Below are 18,902 nucleotides of genomic sequence, written 5' to 3'. Positions count from 1 at the left end.
TCTTCTTCTTCTCTGTTTGCCATGGCTAGAACTTCCAAAACTGTGTTGCATATAAGTGGTGACGTTGGACATCCTTGTCTTGTTCCTGATCTTAGAGGGAATACTTTTAGCTTTTCACCATTGAGAATGATGTTAGCTGTGGGTTTGTCATTTGTGGCGTTTATTATTTTGAGGTAAGTTCTCTCTATACCCACTTTCTGGAGAGTTTTTATCATAAATGGGTGTTGAATTTTGTCAAAAGCTTTTCCTGCATCTATTGAGATGATTATATGGTTTCTATTCTTCAGTTTGTTACTGTGGTTTATTACACCGATTGATTTGCAGATATTGAAGAATCCTTGCATCCCTGGGATAAATCCCACTTGATCGTGGTGTATGATCCTTTTAATGTATTGTTGGATTCGGTTTGCTAGTATTTTGTTGAGGATTTTTGCATCTGTATTGATCAGTTTTATTGGTCTGTAATTTTCTTCTCTTGTGTGGTATCTTTGTCTGGTTTTCATATCAGGGTGATGGTGGCCTCATAGAATGAGTTTGAAAGTGTTCCTTCCTCTGCAATTTTTTGGAAGAGTTTAAGAAGGATAGGTGTTAACTCTTCTCTAAATGTTTGATAGAATTCACCTGTGAAGCCATCTGGTCCTGGACTTTTGTTTGTTGGAAGTTTTTTAATCACTTTCAATTTCAGTACTTGTAAATGGTCTGTTCATATTTTCTATTTCTTCCTGGTTCAGTCTTGGAAGGTTGTACGTTTCTAAGAATTTGTCCGTTTCTCCTAGGTTGTCCATTTTATTGACGTATAGTTGTTTGTAGTAGTCTTTTATGATCCTTTATATTTCTGTGGTGTCTGTTGTAACTTTTCCTTTTTTCATTTCAAATTTGATTGATTTGAGTCCTCTCCCTTTTTTTCTTGATGAGTCTGGCTAAAGGTTTATCAATTCTGTTTATCTTTTCAAAGAACCAGCTTTTAGTTTCATTGATCTTTTCTGTTGTTTTCTTCGTCTCTATTTCATTTATTTCTGCTCTGATCTTTATGATTTTTTTCGTTCTACTAACATTGGGTTCTATTTGTTTTTCTTTCTCTCGTTGTTTTAGGTGTAAGTTTAGGTTGTTTATTTGAGATTTTTCTTGTTTCCTGAGGTAAGATTGTATTGCTATAAACTTCCCTCTTAGAACTGCTTTTGTTGCCTCCCATAGGTTTTGGATCATTGTGTTTTCATTGTCATTTGCCTCTAGGTATTTTTTTGGTTCCTCTTTGATTTCTTCAGTGATTTATTAAATTTTGCATATGAGATGATGGACATTCACTAAACTTACTGTGGTCATCGTTTCACGATGTATGTGACTCAAATCATTATGCAGTATACCTTAAACTTATACAGTGCTGTGCATCAATTATATCTCAATCAAACTGGAAGGAAGAAAATGAAACAATTGAGGTTATCTAAATACATTGCCCACAACAGCAATGATCAAAATTCTGTTTCTTTTCCTTCCACTTCTCTTGCTTTAGCAGATTCTCTGCACACTTCTTACTGCGGGTCTCCCACATCACTTCTGGCATCAGCCTGAACCACGTTCCCCCTTCCCTCCTCCTCTGTCTCTTTTAATGTGACACACGAAGCCCCTTTTTCAGTGGGGAAAATGCCCATCTCTAGGAGTGGGAGGGGAGGAAGTCAGACAAGCAGATAACCATCTCTTTAATGAGCTGAGGAAAGAGAGGGTGACCTGGTTCACGTTTGTCCTGTCCCAGGAGCTGTTATTAGTAGTAATTGTCTTATTGCTAAGGGGGCAGAGCTAATAATAATAACCCCAGAGCTGTGTTACCAGGAGGGAAAGGCAAACCCGTTCTCTGCTTCTTCATCCTGAGCTTCGTTTTGCCTTGGTAGGAGGTGGCGAGAGAATGAATGGAACAGGAGGGTGAGGGTGAGGCTCTAGCCCCCCTCCTGTAGCTCCGAGTTCAGAGGTCAATGATGCCTTCCTCACTTTTCTTTTTTCTTTTTTCTCTCCTACTCCTTAGTCTCGTCTGACCAGATTGAGCAGCTCCACCGGAGATTTAAGCACCTGAGTGGAGACCAGCCCACCATTCGGTAAGATCAGCAGCTGGGTTTGGGTGTGGGACAGGGCCGTGACCCTTGGGGATGTCCCTTTCCGTTTATTTCTTCCCCTGAGTGCTGGCTGGCTCTGCCAGAGCCCCTGGGTAGCCCCATTTCCTGAGACAAAGCTGTAGTTGTCGTAATGCTTTTGGTTCCTCATAGACAAGATGTCCTCAGCTGGGAGGAAAAGAATCTCATCTGTTTCTACTGAGATCAGAAAATTATAACTGGAGTGAAAACAAGGGGCGGGGACAAAGAGCTGGTCAGCCACCCCTACCTTAACCTTGCCTTCCCTGGAACCCCAGACACACGTGACAGGCCTGTTGAGTGCCAGGATCATACCCAGCGCTGGGCACCCCAAAGATGAGTCGGTTGTGGTGCGGCTCAATTCAGGGGCTTGAATGCTGTCACGAGGCCCCGGCTCTTGACTCTGCTTCCTCTGGTTGGTAGTTCCAGCCTCAGGCAAGATGGTGGGCGGCAGCCTCAGATTTCTGTCAGGGAAAATCACCATTTCACATTGCGTTATTTAATGTGAATCTTGTAGAAGCTGGGTGGGCTACTTTTTTGTGAGGAGGAACGCCTTGGACTGTTTGCCGCCTTCTACGAGAGTGTGTTCAGTCTTAGGTGATGGTTGTTATTTAGAACTAAGTTAGTGAGAGGTCCTAGTCAATGAGTCGAGCACAAAGTTGGTGAGGAAGCTTCGAGTTGAACTAAAGCAAGCAGTTTCCAACGTAAAATGAATACTGTTCTACCAGAAACTTTCTAACAGATGTAGTTTCCTAAAATAGACATTCAGAGTCGCAAGGTTACAGTCTTGGAACTCTAAAATAAACCTTTAAATAGTCCAGGAAAACATGTTTTTTTCTTAGTAAATGGACTTAAAATTTAACTAAGTTTTTATGGAAAGCAGCATGTAAATACTATCCACTTTCTCTCGTCTGTCTAAACAAAGTCATGTTGTTAATCCAGTGCATTATATTCTCAGAGCATCCATTTCCAGAGCTCAGAGTCTGGTGGTCTCAAGGTTCTGATGGCCTCTGGTCTCAGTTTGATTATATCCAGGGCGGGAGTAAATTAAATCAGGACTGACTTCTTGAATTCTACACATCTCACTCACTAAGCCCAGTGAAGAGCCCAGCAAAAGTTCCTCTGGCTTCTCATTGGCTCTGATGGGGTCACATTCCCAGCACTGAGGCAGTCACCATAGCCAGGGGTTGGAAATGCAAATTGTTTTTTCCCAGAGCTGTGAGTGAGCAGGGCTGGGTCATCTGCCAAGGGCAGGGGTGGAGGGTGGAGTGATTTCCCAGGGCTTCCTTGGACCAGGGGCTGAGGAATGGGTGCAGGTCTCAGGGGAGGTGACACATGTACACCTGGATTTTGGAACATGGAGGTGTCAAGGGCAGCCTTCATTCCTTTAGAAATTCATGGGCACATGCTCTGTGCCAGGTGGGCAATATCTGTGCTGGCAGGCGGGACCACCATGCAGCTCACAATTGGGGGTGTGTGAAGGCGGGGCCCCCTTTCTCAAGATAATTTTCCACCAAGCTGTGCCCCCAGCCCTATCATAAGCTGCCTTGGGCTTCTCATTGTTATGGGTCTGGGGGTCCGTGGGTCTTGGCTTGGTGAGAGGTCTCAGGTTCAAATTCCACATGTGTTTTCAGACTTGCGGGAAGCAGAGGCAAAACCCAGACTTGGGAAACGTATCATATTTGGATCATCCATATCCCTGGCTGCGTGACTTTGGGTTAATTGTTCTGTTTCTCTGAGACTGTCTCCTCCATAAAGTGAATGTGGTCATTTGGGATTTGATTTGAGCATTAAAGATGAGCAGACGCAGGATGCTTCTGCTCCGAGCTGGGTTCCTTGGCATTTGGCAAACAGGACTGTCGTCACTCGACCGTTGGTGAGGTCATGAGGACCCATCTTGAGATGTCCAAGCAGTGGCAGTTGATTATAGGGCTGGAGTGGAGGTGGGAAGCACAGGTGCTGTGTGAGCAGGAGGTGGCAGTGCTGGTGGAGGCCCCTCCCACTTTGAGATTCCAGCATCTGAGCCCTGACTGTGTTGCCCAGCGGCCCCTCATGGGCTTTTGCAAGGATGTACTGAAACGTTGAGCTCTACACTGGTTCTTTTTTTTTTTAATTTTATTGAAGTATAGTTGTTTTACAATGTTCTGTTAATTTCTGCTGTACAGCAAAGTGATTCAGCTGTACATATATATATTCTTTTTCATTATGGTTTATTACAGGGTACTGAATATAGTTCCCTGTGCTATACAGTGGGACCTTATTGTTTATCCATTATTTTTTTAATTGAAGTATAGTTGGTTTACAAAGTTGTGTTAATTTCTGCTGTATGGCAAAGTGACTCAATTATACACATATATACAGGTTTTTTTAAGTTATTTTCTGATTAATCTTTTTTTAAATTTTATTTTATTATTTGGTTGCACAGAAGGGCTCCGTAGTTGCGGCCCACGGGCTCCTTAGCTGTGGCATGCGAACTCCTAGTTGAGGCATATATGTGGGATCTAGTTCCCTGACCAGGATCAAACCCGGGCCCACTGCATTGGGATTGCAGAGTCTTAACCACTGCGCCACCAGGGAAGTCCCTACATTCTTTTTCATATTCTTTTCCATTATGGTTTATCCCAGGAGATTGGATATAGTTCCCTGTGCTATACAGTAGGATCTTGTTGTTTATCCATCCTGTATATGCTAGTTTGCATCTGCTAACCCCAAACTCCCAATCCTTCCGTCTCCCTTGGCAACCACAAGTCTGTTCTCTATGTCTGTGAGTCCGTTTCTGTTTTGTAGATAGGTTCATTTGTGCCATATTTTAGATTCCACATATAAGTGATATCGTATGGTATTTGTCTTTCTCTTTCTGACTGACTTCACTTAGTATGGTAATCTCTAGGTCCATCCATGTTGCTGCAAATGGCATCATTTCATTCTTTTTTATGGCTGAGTAATATCCCAGTGTATATATGTACCACATCTTCTTTATCCATTCATCTGTTGATGGACATTTAGGTTGTTTCCATGTCTTGGCTATTGTGAACAGTGCTGCTATGAACATAGGGGTGTATGTATCTTTTTGAATTATAGTTTTGTCCAGGTATATGCCCAGTAGTGGGATTGCTGGATCATATCGTAATTGTTTTTAGTTTTCTGAGGAACCTCCATACTGTTTTCCATAGTGGCTACACCAACTTACATTCCTGCCAACAGTGTAGGAGGGTTCCCTTTTCTCCACACCGTCTCCAGCATTTGTTGTTTGTAGATTTTCTGATGATGCCCATTCTAACTGGTGTGAGGTGATACCTCACTGTAGTTTTGATTTGCATTCTCTAATAATTAGTGATGTTGAGCAGCTTTTCATGTAACTACTAGCCATGTGTATGTCTTCTTTGGAGAAATGTCTATTTAGGTCTTCTGCCCATTTTTGGATTGGGTTGTTTGGTTTTTTGTTGTTGAGATGTATGAGCTTTTTTTATATTTTGGAGATTAAGCCCTTGTCGGTCACATCATTTGCAAGTATTTTCTCCCATTCCGTAGGTTGTCCTTTCATTTTTTTTTTAATGGTTTTCTTTGCTGTGCAAAAGCTTGTAAGTTTGATTAGTTCCTATTTGTTTAGTTTTGTTTTATTTCTATTGCATTGGGAGACTGACCTAAGAAAACATTGGTATGATTTATGTCAGAGAATGTTTTGCCTATGCTCTCTTCTAGTTTTATGGTGTCATGTCTTATGTTTAAGTCTTCAGGCCATTTTTTAGTTTATTTTTGTGCATGGTGTGAGGGTGTGTTCTAACTTCATTGATTTACATGCAGCTGTCCAACTTTCCCAGCACCACTTGCTGGAGAGACTTTTTCCCATTTTATATTCTTGCCTCCTTTGTTGAAGATTAATTGACCATAGGCGTGTGGGTTTATTTCTGATTCTCTATTCTGTTCTGTTGATACGTTTGTCTGTTTTTATATCAATACCACACTGTTTTGATTACTGTAGCTTGTAGTATTGTTTGAAGTCTGGGAGAGTTATGCCTGTTTTTTTTTTTTTCTCTTTTCCTCTCAGGATTGCTTTGGCAATTCTGTGTCTTTTATAGTTCCAAGTAAATTTTTGGATTATTCTAGTTCTGTGAAAAATGTCATGGGTAATTTGATAGGGATTACATTAAACCTGTAGATTGCTTTGGGTAGTATTGGTGTTTTAGCAATATTAATTCTTCCACTCCAAGAGCATGGGCTATGTTTCCATTTATTTGAATCTTCTTTAATTTCTTTTATTAATGTTTTATAGTTCTCAGCGTATAAGTCTTTTCACCTCCTTGGTCAGGTTTATTCCTAGGTTTGTTTGTTTGTTGTTTTTGGTGCGTTTTTAAAAGGTATTATTTTTTTACATTCCCTTTCTGATGATATTTCATTGTTAGTGTAAAGAAATGCAACTGATTTCTGAATGTTAGTCTTGTATCCTGCTACTTTGCTGAATTCATTTATCAGATCTACTAGTTTTTGTGTGGAGTCCTTAGGGTTTTCTTTATATAGTATCATGTCATTTGCATATAGTGACAATTTTACCTCTTCCCTTCCAATCATTCTGTATATAATAGTTTGCATCTGCTAACCCCAAACTCCCAATCCCTCCCTCTCCCAACCCCCTCCCCCTTGGCAACCACAAGTCTGTGCTCTATGTCTGTGTGTCTGTTTCTGTTTCGTAGATAAGTATATTTGTGTCATGTTTTAGATTCCACATATAAGTGATATCATATGGTATTTGTCTGTTTCTGACTAACTTCACTTAATATGATAATCTCTAGGTCCACCCATGCTGCTGCAAATGGCATTATTTCATTCATTTTTATAGTTGAGTAGTATTCTATTGTGTATATGTTCTACATCTTCCTTATCCATTCATCTGTTGATGGACATTTAGGCTGTTTCCATGTCTTGCTATTGTGAATAGTCAACACTGGTTCTTTCCCAGCATGAGTGTACGTGCAAATCACCCGGGTGTCTTGCTAAAACACAGGTTTTGATTCACAGGACCGTAGTGGGGCCTGGGACTCTGCATTTTTAACTGTCATGGGCAGTCTTGATGAGGTGCCTAGAATCTGGGGATGGCACCCTGTTTGCCCTCCAGGCTTGGATAGGTGGTGCTATCCACCCCAGGTGCTGAGTGGTCCATGTGCAGCCTCCTATTTCCCATGCCTCGTAGGTCAAGCCAGGACTTGGGAAGGTTTGAGCTGGTGACTCTGCCCGCCACCCTGCATCCCACTTACGTATCTCCTGCACACCCACCCCTGGGAGCACCATATGCATTGCCCTTTCCACCCCTGCCCTCAAGCAAGCCCTGATTATATCTACCTGGACCCAGTGAGCAGCCCCTGCTCCCGAGCCCTCGGGGGCTCCCCAGTCAACGTCATGTCCATGCTCTTTAGCTGGGGTCCACCAGGGTCTTTAGCTGCTGGGTTTTGCTTTGCTGAGGTCTCAGTGTGGACACCACCTCCTCCAAGACACCCTCCTGCCTCCTAACCCCCACAGATTCCTCCTGGGGGTGCCCCAGCCCAACATTTACAGCACAGAGTTGTAACCTCCCCCCTTCCAGCCACCCATCCCCTGCAACAGACTGTCGGCCCCTTGCGGGGCAGGAACTGGGTCTCTTCCCCTGGCTCTAGTGCTGAGTCCAGGGCTTATAACAGGGTGGATGCTCTGGGAGTAGTTGATTGATTGAATGAATGAATGAATGAGAGAGCAAAGAAGTGAGGAACAAGTGAGTGAGCATATTGACTAGAAGAGTTCTCTATAATCCATCGAGCATGGTATAGATGAGACCTGTTGTTACTAGTAGTCTTTCCCTCACAGGGTTTATATATTCCTGGTAAAATAATTTATCTGGGGGCCTGGCACATGGGGACTGTTCACAGGTAGAAGCTATTGTTTCAGCATGTTTTGTGCTGCACAGCCTGTTACTTCCGCCTTATACAACCCCACAGGTAGTGGTAGGAACACCTATTCTCCCCGCTTGACACATGTGAAAGTGAGGCTCGGGCAGGTCACGTACCTGGCTCCTGGTCACACAGCTCATAAGTGGAGGAGCTGATTTGAACCCGGTGCTGAAATCCCTCTGTAAGGAAGCTGGGGGCATGGCTTTGACTTGCGAGTGTCCCGTGAGGGCCTCAGTCTCCCTGCTCTGCTCTCTGAGGACCCTCCGCCCTTACCATCCTGGGATGGGGGGGTATCATTCCCAACACCACAGCGCCTGCTGCAGTGTCTGCAGTCTCTGCTGGGCGGGTAGTGTCAGCTATACACAGTGATACCCCGGCCCAGCGTGCAGGAAGGAGGTAACACCACTCGACTGCAGCGCTTATGCAAACAGGCCTGCAGGAAGGGCCTCTTTCCAGTCCCCTGGAACTACTTTGCCTAATCCTAATCCACCCTCCAGGGCCTGGAGAAGGGCGATGGGGCAGTTTTTCCAGTCCTCCTAGGCTTTCCTGCACATTCTCCCCGGGCAGAAGGGATGAGCAGCCCTGGGCTGTGATATGGTCCCCATTCTGCAAAGGGATTCCTGTGTGACCCCAGGCTGGGCCTTCAACCTCTCTGATCCCTGGGCATGTCCAGGGGAACATCCAGGAGGCCCTGGGCCACGCTGGGGTTTTGGAGCATAGAAAAGAGCTTTGTTTCTTTAGTGTCAAGATTTGTGAAAGTCGTTGACTGGGGTCCCCTGAGCAAGGCCCCCAGTACCCCAGTCTGGGAGGGGTGTGGATGTGGCCCCCTCTGCCCCCTCCCTTTCAGAGAACAAAGGTGCCCGAGAGCTTACTAGGGACCCATGGGGGGACTTCGGAATATTTCCAGTGCAGAAAGCCCCTTAAAAGTGACCATTTACACCTGCAGCATTTATGCATAGACTAGTAGGACTTGTACGTTGTGTTTAAAAGCTTAATGAAGAATTGGGTTTCTGAATTTATTTATTTATTTTTTATAAATTTATTTATTTTATTTATTTATTTTTGGCTGCATTGGGTCTTCGTTGCTGCGCTTGGGCTTTCTCCATTTGCGGCGAGTGGGGGCTACTCTTCGTTGCAATATGCGGGCTTCTCACTGCAGTGGCCTCTCTTGTTGCGGAGCATGGGCTCTAGGCACACGGGCTTCAGTAGTTGTGGCACGCGGGCTCAGTAGTTGTGGCTCACGGGCTCTAGAGCACAGGCTCAGTAGTTGTGGCGCACGGGCTTAGTTGCTCCGCGGCATGTTGGATCTTCCCGGACCAGGGCTCGAACCCGTGTCCCCTGGATTGGCAGGCGGATTCTCAACTACTGTGCCACCAGGGAAGCCCAGGTTTCTGAATGTATGACTTTAATAAGTTGAATATAGCTTTTAAAAAAATCCTATGGGGTAAAAATTGCGAAAATTGTTTTTAATTTTAACCCACCACTTCCTACCCATATCTGGTCATGTCCCCTCTTTTTCTGAAAAATCATGTAAGGACATCCAGAGGTGAATTTACCCTGAGGCTTTCAAAGCCAGCGCGTCAGGGCCCCACTCTGTATGGGTTCCTTACAAGGCCCAGCAACTGACTTTTTAAAGAATTCCTAATGCTGAATTCTTTTTCTTTAAGAGGGCCCCCCAGATTATATGTGTTTCTGGACCCCCCAAACCTGAATCCACCCTGATCACAAAGCACTCTGTTCTGAGGCCTCTTGATGAAAAATGCTTGGATAGAAAATGTTCATCTAACTCATTAATTGAGCACCTAATATGCAGAGACTTCTGTCCTCAAAAGCTTTTCTTCTAACAGGGAAGACCTTCCATAAATAAGCTCGTTAAACAATGCTGATTTTAGACAGTGAAGAAAATACAATAATGGCTTCTTGAACTTTTTCTTTCTTTAGTGGGGTCCCTCAAGCATCAAATGTTTTAAACAGCAGCGCTCTGGCAGGCTCACCAACCCCCAGAAATAGATGCGATGGAATCCTTCAAATCTAGTGATGGGGGCCAGGAGGGTGCCTGATTAGATAGAGCTGCATTACAAAAATATTTTTAGCTGCATCAAGCCACCACATGTGGAGTAATTCCCGGGATGAACGCAACCACAGATGTACACAGGGAAGAAAAAGGATGCAGTTGCCCACTGTCCAGCGCCACCAAAGCACCGAGCAGCATTCTGATGGGCCAGACGTTAGCAAAAGTCCTAACTCCAGGGCTTGTTTCGCATCCCTCGGCCGTGCCTCTCATGGCTTTATCCAGTGAGAGGTTAGCTGTTAGCTGTGTGGTCTCGAGGGTCTCGGGGACCCTCTGAAGTTCACACCATTACCCCATTTGTCAGATCAAGAAACTGAGGCTAAGAAGGTTAAGGTCCCACAGCAGGGCCGGCTGTTGGAATAGCCAGAGCCCTGAACCACTGTGATCACATCGTTTTTCCCCAAATGAAGTCACTTTTTAACCCAGTCGCTTTGTTTTTTAACCTGTCAAATAACTAAGGATTTACTTTTTCTTTTTTTAAGAAGTACTCACAACAGGGAAAGAATTGAGGCCCCACCTAGATGCTGAGGCTATTTCACTGTCAGTATTTAACGTATTCCAGGAGTTTACCAGGATTCCCTTTAAAGCCTCAGCTAGGATGATACACATTCACTTAAAAAGAAAAACCCGCAGTTACTTGTAAAACTGCCCAGGAAACAGCAGGTGTGAGTGGCCCCGGGGCTCTCACACCTGCTCAGGTGACCGTGTGAGGTCAGATGTGAGAAGGGGACCCATGAAGGCGTCAGTTTGGTGTGAAAGGGTGCCCAGGTGTCCCCCAGAGCAGGAAGAAGCTTCCTAAATGGTTCTAGATTTAGGGGACTCACATAAAAAAATTTTTTTTAACAGATTCTCTTCCCAGGACGATTAATACTTGACTCAGTCCTTGCTTTACAAAAGCGGGTGTTAGGACCTTCCTTGGTGGGTTCCAGTGCCGAGGAGACCGAATGAGAAGTGAGACTCCCTCTGCCCCTCGGGGGGGGGGGGGCTTCTGTTCAGGTGTGTGCGTGTGAGCGAGGTAACTAGCATATAAGCCAGCTCGTTGTATACAGTGACGAGGGAAACAGGGCAGAGAGGGTGCATCCCTTGGGACCACCATGTGGAGGAGGACCTTGGGACATGTGGTCGGTGAAGGCCCCTCTAGGTGGCCGCCCTGAGGCTGAGAGCAGAATGGAGAGAAGGGGCCGGTGTGTGGAGGGAAGAGGGAAGGATGCTGCGGGCGGAGGTGGGACCGAGCTCCGTCAACCCGAGTGAGGAGGAGACTGGAGAGTTGGGGGCAGATCACGGAGGCCCGTCTTGGCTGTAGGAAGGACCCGAAATAAAAGACTCAGTGCTGGCTCAGAATACCACCAGGATATTAACTGCCTAATTTGTATCTCCGGCCGGGCCATCTCCTCTGAACTCCAGACTCGCCTAGCCCCTGCCCGTCCCCTCGATGTCCCGAAGGCATCTCAGGATTAACGCGTCCCAGGGCACAGCCCCCTGTCGCCCCCCACCCCGGACCTCCCATCCAGGCTGCCATCCTCTCTCACCTGGGTTACCGTAGCAGCCACGCCCCCGCCAAGACCTCCTGCTCCTGTTCGCCCTGCCCCGCCCTCGTATAGACCCACAGCGATGCGTGGCGGGGGGGGGGGGGGCTCCGAAAATGGCACTTCTCTGCTAAGAATGTTCCGTCTCACCGAGGAGAATAAAGTCAGAGCCGCCTGGTCAGTGCGTGTCCTGCAGATCCCTGTGCCCACCACCCCTCCGATCTCCTGACCATCTGCCTTTTACTCCTTCTGTTCCAGCCGCGTGGACGTTCTTACTGTTCCTGCCTCAGGGCTCTAGCACGCACCGGTCCTTCTTTCTAAAATGCTTTTCCCCAGAGTAGGCTTTCCACTGGCGCTTGGAGCTGGATCATTCTTGTTGTGACGGGGTGGGGGGGGCCTGTCGTGTATGTTGTAGGATGTTGAGCCGCATCCCTGGCTGCCTGTAGCACCTTTTCCCAGTGTGACAGCCAGAAGTGTCTCCAGACGTTGCCAGGTGTCCCCTGGGGTTGAGCACTCGCCTCCTGCGGGTCTGTGCTCACGTGTCACCTTCACCGTGAGGCCTTTCCCGGACCAGCCCACGGAGACTTGCACCAGCTGCCTGCGGTCTCATCCATCCCCAGTGTGCTCGGTGTGTCTGCGAAGCGCTTCTCACTGCCTGAGATGCTCCGTTTTCTTTTCTTTTTTTAAAAAAGTTTGTTTTCCTTCTTGAGCCAATGTGACTTTGATAGCATTAACTCTTAAGTGTCATTTTCTTTTTCTTTTTTAAGTTTTTGGCCGCACCCCACGGCATGTGGGATCTGAGTTCCACAACCAGGGACCGAACCCACGCCTCCTGTACTGGAAGGCAGAGTCTTAACCCTTGGACCGCCAGGGAAGTCCCTCCGTTTTCTGTCTCTATCATTTCCCCCACTGGAACCCCAGGAGGGATCATGTCTGTCCCATCGCTGCTGAAGCCAGCACGCAGGACAGGGTCTGCCACCTGGAAGGTGCTGCAATACCTGTCGCTCCCCCTGTACTGAGTACGCGACCGGTATTGGGGTGCAGCCGGGCCGAGCATGGAGCTGCGGTGGGGGGCAGGGCAGGAAGCACGTGCGGGGAGGAATCACGTCGCTGATGCTGCCTCAGCTTTTGGAAGAGGCATTTGTCCGGGGGCGGGGGGACCAGGGCTTTCCTGCCGGAATCTGTTGTGCAAAGGCATGTGGATGGGAGAATCGCCTGGTGCAAGTAGGGAATTCTCAGAGCTTCTCAAACACAAACTCGCGTACAGCTCCTGGGGAATCGAGGTGAAATGCAGGTTCTGAGTCAGCTGGTTGGGCCCAGCCAAGACCCTCCATTTCTCGCAAGCTCCCGGGTGCCGCTGCCACTACTGGTCCGGGCACTGCACTTTGAGCGGCTCAACACTGCCTGGCAAGACACGGGCTAGATGAGACGTGCTCCTTCCTTCCTGAGCCCCTGTGGGCCCCCAGTTTCCCCGCTGTTTAACCATCACAAGCTCAACACTAAGTGCAGGGAGGGGGGGTCCGGGAGTGTAGGGCATGCGGCCTGCAGAGGAGAGAGCCCCGTGGCTTTCCTTGATGTGGGCAGCCCTGGACCAGCAGAGAGCAGGGAGGCCGGGGCTCCAGGCTGAGAATCCGCCCCAAACTTGCAGGGAGAACTTTGCAGTTGAGCTGAGCCTCAAAGCCGCCGGAAACCAACCCACACCGCAAGGCAGGAGGAAGTGCCCGGCCCACCCTCCTTCATGGTTTTTTAGTCTTTCCTTCCTTTGTGGGCTGGACACTTGTCTTGCCCTCTTTCTGGGTCCCGGATGGGGCCTCTCGGGGCTGGGTGGGATCAGATGCCCCACGAAGATCTCTCTCGTTCTCTCTCTTTAAATTAAAAACTACAACTCGAAGGAAAGAGCAAGTGTGAGGAAGTGCATGGGGTGGTGAGAGCCAGCTTCAAAGCTCTTCTACTAGCTGTGTGACGATGGCTTAGTCACTTCCCCTCTCTGGGCCTCATTTTCTTGCCTGTAAAATGGGGGGTCATTGGCGTCTCCCATCACTGGGATGTGAGGGTGATTAAACATGGCTGAGCTCACAGAGTACTCAGCCTGGCACAGAAAACATGAGGGGGACTCGAGGGAGAAAGTTGTAAACCCACAGAAGCTGTGTGCCCCTGGACCCCTCCTGGGTAGACCCCTGTCTGCTGGTCACTGGGGCAACATCACTGGACCACTGGCCACCGTGTGTCAGCTCCGGCCCCAGCCCTGGGCTCAGGGTGAAGCAGAGCTGTTCCCACGGGTGGCAGGGAGGCCTTTGACTGAGCTGGTTCAACCAGCCCCATGGGCACCTGGGGTCGGGAGGGGAAGAAGGAAAATGAGACTGAAACTGGCCTTTACAGGAATATTGAATCAGAACCTGCATTTTACCACGACCCCCAGGATTCGTGTGCAAGTTCATGTTTGAGAAGCGCCAAGAGTTCCCTGCTTTTTTATTTTATTCTTTTATTTATTTTTTTATACAGCAGGTTATTATTAGTCATCCATTTCATACAGATCAGTGTATACATGTCAGTCTCAATCACCCAATTCATCACACCACCACCCCCAACCCCCCGCTGCTTTCCCCCCTTGGTGTCCATACGTTTGTTCTCTACATCTGTGTCTCCATTTCTGCCCTGCAAACCGGTTCATCTGTACCATTTTTTAGGTTCCACATATATACGTTAATATACGATATTTGTTTTTCTATTTCTGACTTATTTCACTCTGTATTACAGTCTCTAGATCCATCCACGTCTCTACAAATGACCCAATTTCGTTCCTTTTTATGGCTGAGTAATATTCCATTGTATATATGTGCCACATCTTCTTTATCCATTCGTCTGTCGATGGGCATTTAGGTTGCTTCCATGACCTGGTTATTGTAAATAGTGCTGCAATAAATATTGGGGTGCATGTGTCTTTCTGAATTATGGTTTTCTCTGGGTATATGCCCAGTAGTGGGATTGCTGGGTCATATGGTAATTCTATTTTTAGTTTTTTAAGGAACCTCCATGCTGTTCTCCATAGTGGCTGTATCAATTTACATTCCCACCAACAGTGCAAGAGGGTTCCCTTTTCTCCACACCCTCTCCAGCATTTGTTGTTTGTAGATTTTCTGATGATGCCCATTCTAACCGGCGTGAGGTGATACCTCATTGTAGTTCTGATTTGCATTTCTCTAATAATTAGTGATGTTGAGCAGCTTTTCATGTGCTTCTTGGCCATCTGTATGTCTTCTTTGGAGAAATGTCTATTTAGGTCTTCTGCCCATTTTTGGATTGGGTTGTTTGTTTTTTTAATATTGAGTTGCATGAGCTGTTTATATATTTTAGAGATTAATCCTTTGTCCGTTGATTTGTTTGCAAATATTTTCTCCCATTCTGAGGGTTGTCTTTTCATCTTGTTTATGGTTTCCTTTGCTGTGCAAAAGCTTTTAAGTTTCATTAGGTCCCATTTGTTTGTTTTTATTTCCATTACTCTAGGAGGTGGATCAAAAAAGATCTTGCTGTGATTTATGTCAAAGAGTGTTCTTCCTATGTTTCCCTCTAAGAGTTTTATAGTGTCCGATCTTACATTTAGGTCTCTAATCCATTTTGAGTTTATTTTTGTGTATGGTGTTAGGGAGTGTTCTAATTTCATTCTTTTACATGTAGCTGTCCAGTGTTCCCAGCACCACTTTTTGAAGAGACTGTCTTTTCTGCATTGTATATCCTTGCCTCCTTTGTCATAGATTAGTTGACCATAGGTGCGTGGGTTTATCTCTGGGCTTTCTATCTTGTGCCATTGATCTATATTTATCTTTTTGTGCCAGGACCATGTTGTCTTGATTACTGTAGCTTTGTAGTATAGTCTGAAGTCAGGGAGTCTGATTCCTCCAGCTCTGTTTTTTTCCCTCAAGACTGCTTTGGCTATTCGGGATCTTTTGTGTCTCCATACAAATTTTAAGATTTTTTGTTCTTGTTCTGTAAAAAAAATGCCATTGGTAATTTGATAGGGATTGCATTGAATCTGTAGATTGCTTTGGGTAGTATAGTCATTTTCACAATATTGATTCTTCCAATCCAAGAACATGGTATATCTCTCCATCTGTTGGTATCATCTTTCATTTCTTTCATCAGTGTCTTATAGTTTTCTGCATACAGGTCTTTTGTCTCCCTAGGTAGGTTTATTCCTAGGTATTTTATTCTTTTTGTTGCAATGGTAAATGGGAGTGTTTCCTTAATTTCTCTTTCAGATTTATCATCATTAGTGTATAAGAATGCAAGAGATTTCTGTGCATTAATTTTGTATCTGGCAACTTTACCAAATTCATTGATTAGCTCTAGTAGTTTTCTGGTGACATCTTTAGGAATCTCTATGTATAGTATCATGTCATCTGCAAACAGTGACAGTTTTACTTCTTGTTTTCCAATTTGTATTCCTTTTATTTCTTTTTCTTCTCTGATGGCCGTGGCTAGGACTTCCAAAACTATGTTGAGTAATAGTGGTGAGTGGACATCCTTGTCTTGTTCCTGATCTTAGAGGAAATGCTTTCAGTTTTTCACCATTGATAATGATGTTTGCTGTGGGTTTGTCGTATATGGCCTTTATTATGTTGAGCTGGGTTCCCTCTATGCCCACTTATTGGAGAGTTTTTGTCATAAATGGGTGTTGAATTTTGTCAAAAGCTTTTTCTGCATCTATTGAGATGATCATATGGTTTTTCTTCTTCAATTTGTTAATATGGTGTATCACATTGATTGATGGGCGTAGATTGAAGAATCTTTGCATTCCTGGGATAAATCCCACTTGATCATGGTGTATGATCCTTTTAATGTGTTGTTGGATTCTGTTTGCTCGTATTTTGTTGAGGATTTTTGCATCTATATTCATCAGTGATATTGGTCTGTAATTTTCTTTTTTTGTAGTGTCTTTGTCTGGTTTTGGTATCAGGGTGATGGTGGCCTCATAGAATGAGTTTGGGAGTGTTCCTTCCTCTGCAATTTTTTGGAAGAGTTTGAGAAGGATGGGTGTTAGTTCTTCTCTAAATGTTTGATAGAATTCACCTGTGAAGCCATCTGGTCCTGGACTTTTGTTTGTTTGAAGATTTTTAATCACAGTTTCAATTTCATTACTTGTGATTTGTCTGTTCATGTTTTCTATTTCTTCCTGGTTCAGTCTTGGAAGGTTATACCTTTCTAAGAATTTGTCCATTTCTTCCAGGTTGTCCATTTTATTGTCATAGAGTTGTTTGTAGTAGTCTCTCAGGATGCTTTGTATTTCTGTGGTGTCTGTTGTAACTTCTCCTTTTTCATTTCTAATTTTATTGATTTGAGTCCTCTACCTCTTTTTTCTTGATGAGTCTGGCTAATGGTTTATCAATTTTGTTTATCTTCTCAAAGAACCATCTTTTAGTTTTATTGATCTTTGCTATTGTTTTCTTTGTATTTCATTTATTTCTGCTCTGATATTTATGATTTCTTTCCTTCTGCTAACTTTGGGTTTTGTTTGTTCTTCTGTCTCTAGTTCCTTTAGGCGTAAGGTTAGATTGTTTATTTGAGATTTTTCTTGTTTCTTGAGGTAAGTTTGTATAGCTCTAAACTTCCCTCTTAGAACTGCTTTTGCTGCATCCCATAGGTTTTGGATTGTCGTGTTTTCATTGTCATTTGTCTCTAGGTATTTTTTGATTTCCTCTTTGATTTCTTCAGTGATCTCTTCGTTATTTAGTAACGTATTGTTTAGCCTCCATGTGTTTGTGTTTTTTACATTTTTTTCCCTGTAATTGATTTCTAATCTCATAGTGTTGTGGTCAGAAAAGATGCATGATATGATTTCAATTTTCTTAAATTTACTGAGGCTTGATTTGTGACCCAAGATGTACTCTATCCTGGAGAATGTTCCGCACGCACTTGAGAAGAAAGTATAGTCTGCTGTTTTTGGATGGAATGTCCTATAAATACCAATTAAATCTATCTGGTCTATTGTGTCATTTGAAGCTTGTGTTTCCTTATTAATTTTCTGTTTGGATGATCTGTCCATTGGTGTAAGTGAGGTGTTAAAGTCCCCCACTATTATCCTGTTACTGTCAGTTTCCTCTTTTATAGCTGTTAGCAGTTGCCTTATGTATTGAGGTGATCCTATGTTGGGTGCACATATATTTATAATTGTTATATCTTCTTCTTGGATTGATCCCTTGATCATTATGTAGTGTCCTTCCTTGTCTCTTGTAACATTCTTTATTTTAAAGCCTGTTTTATCTGATATGAGTATTGCTACTCCAGCTTTCTTTTGATTTCCATTTGCATGGATATGAGTATTGCTACTCCAGCTTTCTTTTGATTTCCATTTGTTTTTCCATCCCCTCACTTTCAGTCTGTATGTGTCCCTAGGTCTGAAGTGGGTTTCTTGTAGACAGCATATATATGGGTCTTGTTTTTGTATCCATTCAGCGAGCCTGTGTCTTTCGGTTGGAGCATTTAATCCATTCATGTTTAAGGGAATTATTGATATGTATGTTCCTATTACCATTTTCTTAATTGTTTTAGGTTTGTTTTTGTAGGTCCTTTTCTTCTCTTGTGTTTCCCACTTAGAGAAGTTCCTTTAGCATTTGTTGGAGAGCTGGTTTGGTGGTGCTGAATTCTCTTAGCTTTTGATTGTCTGAAAGCTTTTGATTTCTCTGTCAAATATGAATGAAATCCTTGCCGGGTAGAGTAATCTTGGTTATAGGTTCTTCCCTTTCATCACTTTAAGTATATCATGCCACTCCCTTCTGGCTTGTAGAGTTTCTGCTGAGAAATCAACTGTTAACCTTATGGGAGTTCCCTTGTATGTTATTTGTCGTTTTTCCCTTGCTGCTTTCAATAATTTTTCTTTGTCTTTAATTGTTGCAAATTTGATTACTGTGTGTCTCGGCATGTTTCTCCTTGGGTTTATCCTGTATGGGGCTCTCTGAGCTTCCTGGACTTGGGTGGCTACTTCCTTTCCCATGTTAGGGAAGTTTTTTGACTATAATCTCTTCAGATATTTTCTCGGCTCCTTGCTCTCTCTCTTCTCCTTCTAGGACCCCTATAATGTGAATGTTTTTGCGTTTAATGTTGTCCCAGAGGTCTCTTAGGCTGTCTTCATTTCTTTTCATTCTTTTTTCTTTATTCTGTTCCGCAGCAGTGAATTCCACCATTCTGTCTTCCAGGTCACTTATCTGTTCTTCTGCCTCAGTTATTTTGCTATTGATTCCTTCTAGTGTATTTTTCATTTCAGTTATTGTAT

The 18,902-nt window shown here is 44.5% G+C and overlaps 1 protein-coding gene across 2 annotated transcripts in view; it reads left to right on the top strand.

Annotated features, from left to right (window-relative positions):
- The window catches only part of TESC (tescalcin), a 64,008-nt gene that overhangs the window by 25,961 nt on the left and 19,145 nt on the right, over nucleotides 1-18,902 (top strand). For both annotated transcript variants that reach the window (XM_007189459.3, XM_028168345.2), the window contains exon 2: nucleotides 2,018-2,087. In XM_007189459.3, coding sequence (XP_007189521.1) covers nucleotides 2,018-2,087 — 70 coding nt within the window. The remainder of the gene's footprint in view (nucleotides 1-2,017; nucleotides 2,088-18,902) is intronic.

Source organism: Balaenoptera acutorostrata, chromosome 13 (assembly GCF_949987535.1).
Source record: "Balaenoptera acutorostrata chromosome 13, mBalAcu1.1, whole genome shotgun sequence".
NCBI classification, from domain to species: domain Eukaryota; kingdom Metazoa; phylum Chordata; class Mammalia; order Artiodactyla; family Balaenopteridae; genus Balaenoptera; species Balaenoptera acutorostrata.
Note: the sequence above shows the minus strand (reverse complement) of the source record. Positions and strands in the feature narration are given on the sequence as shown.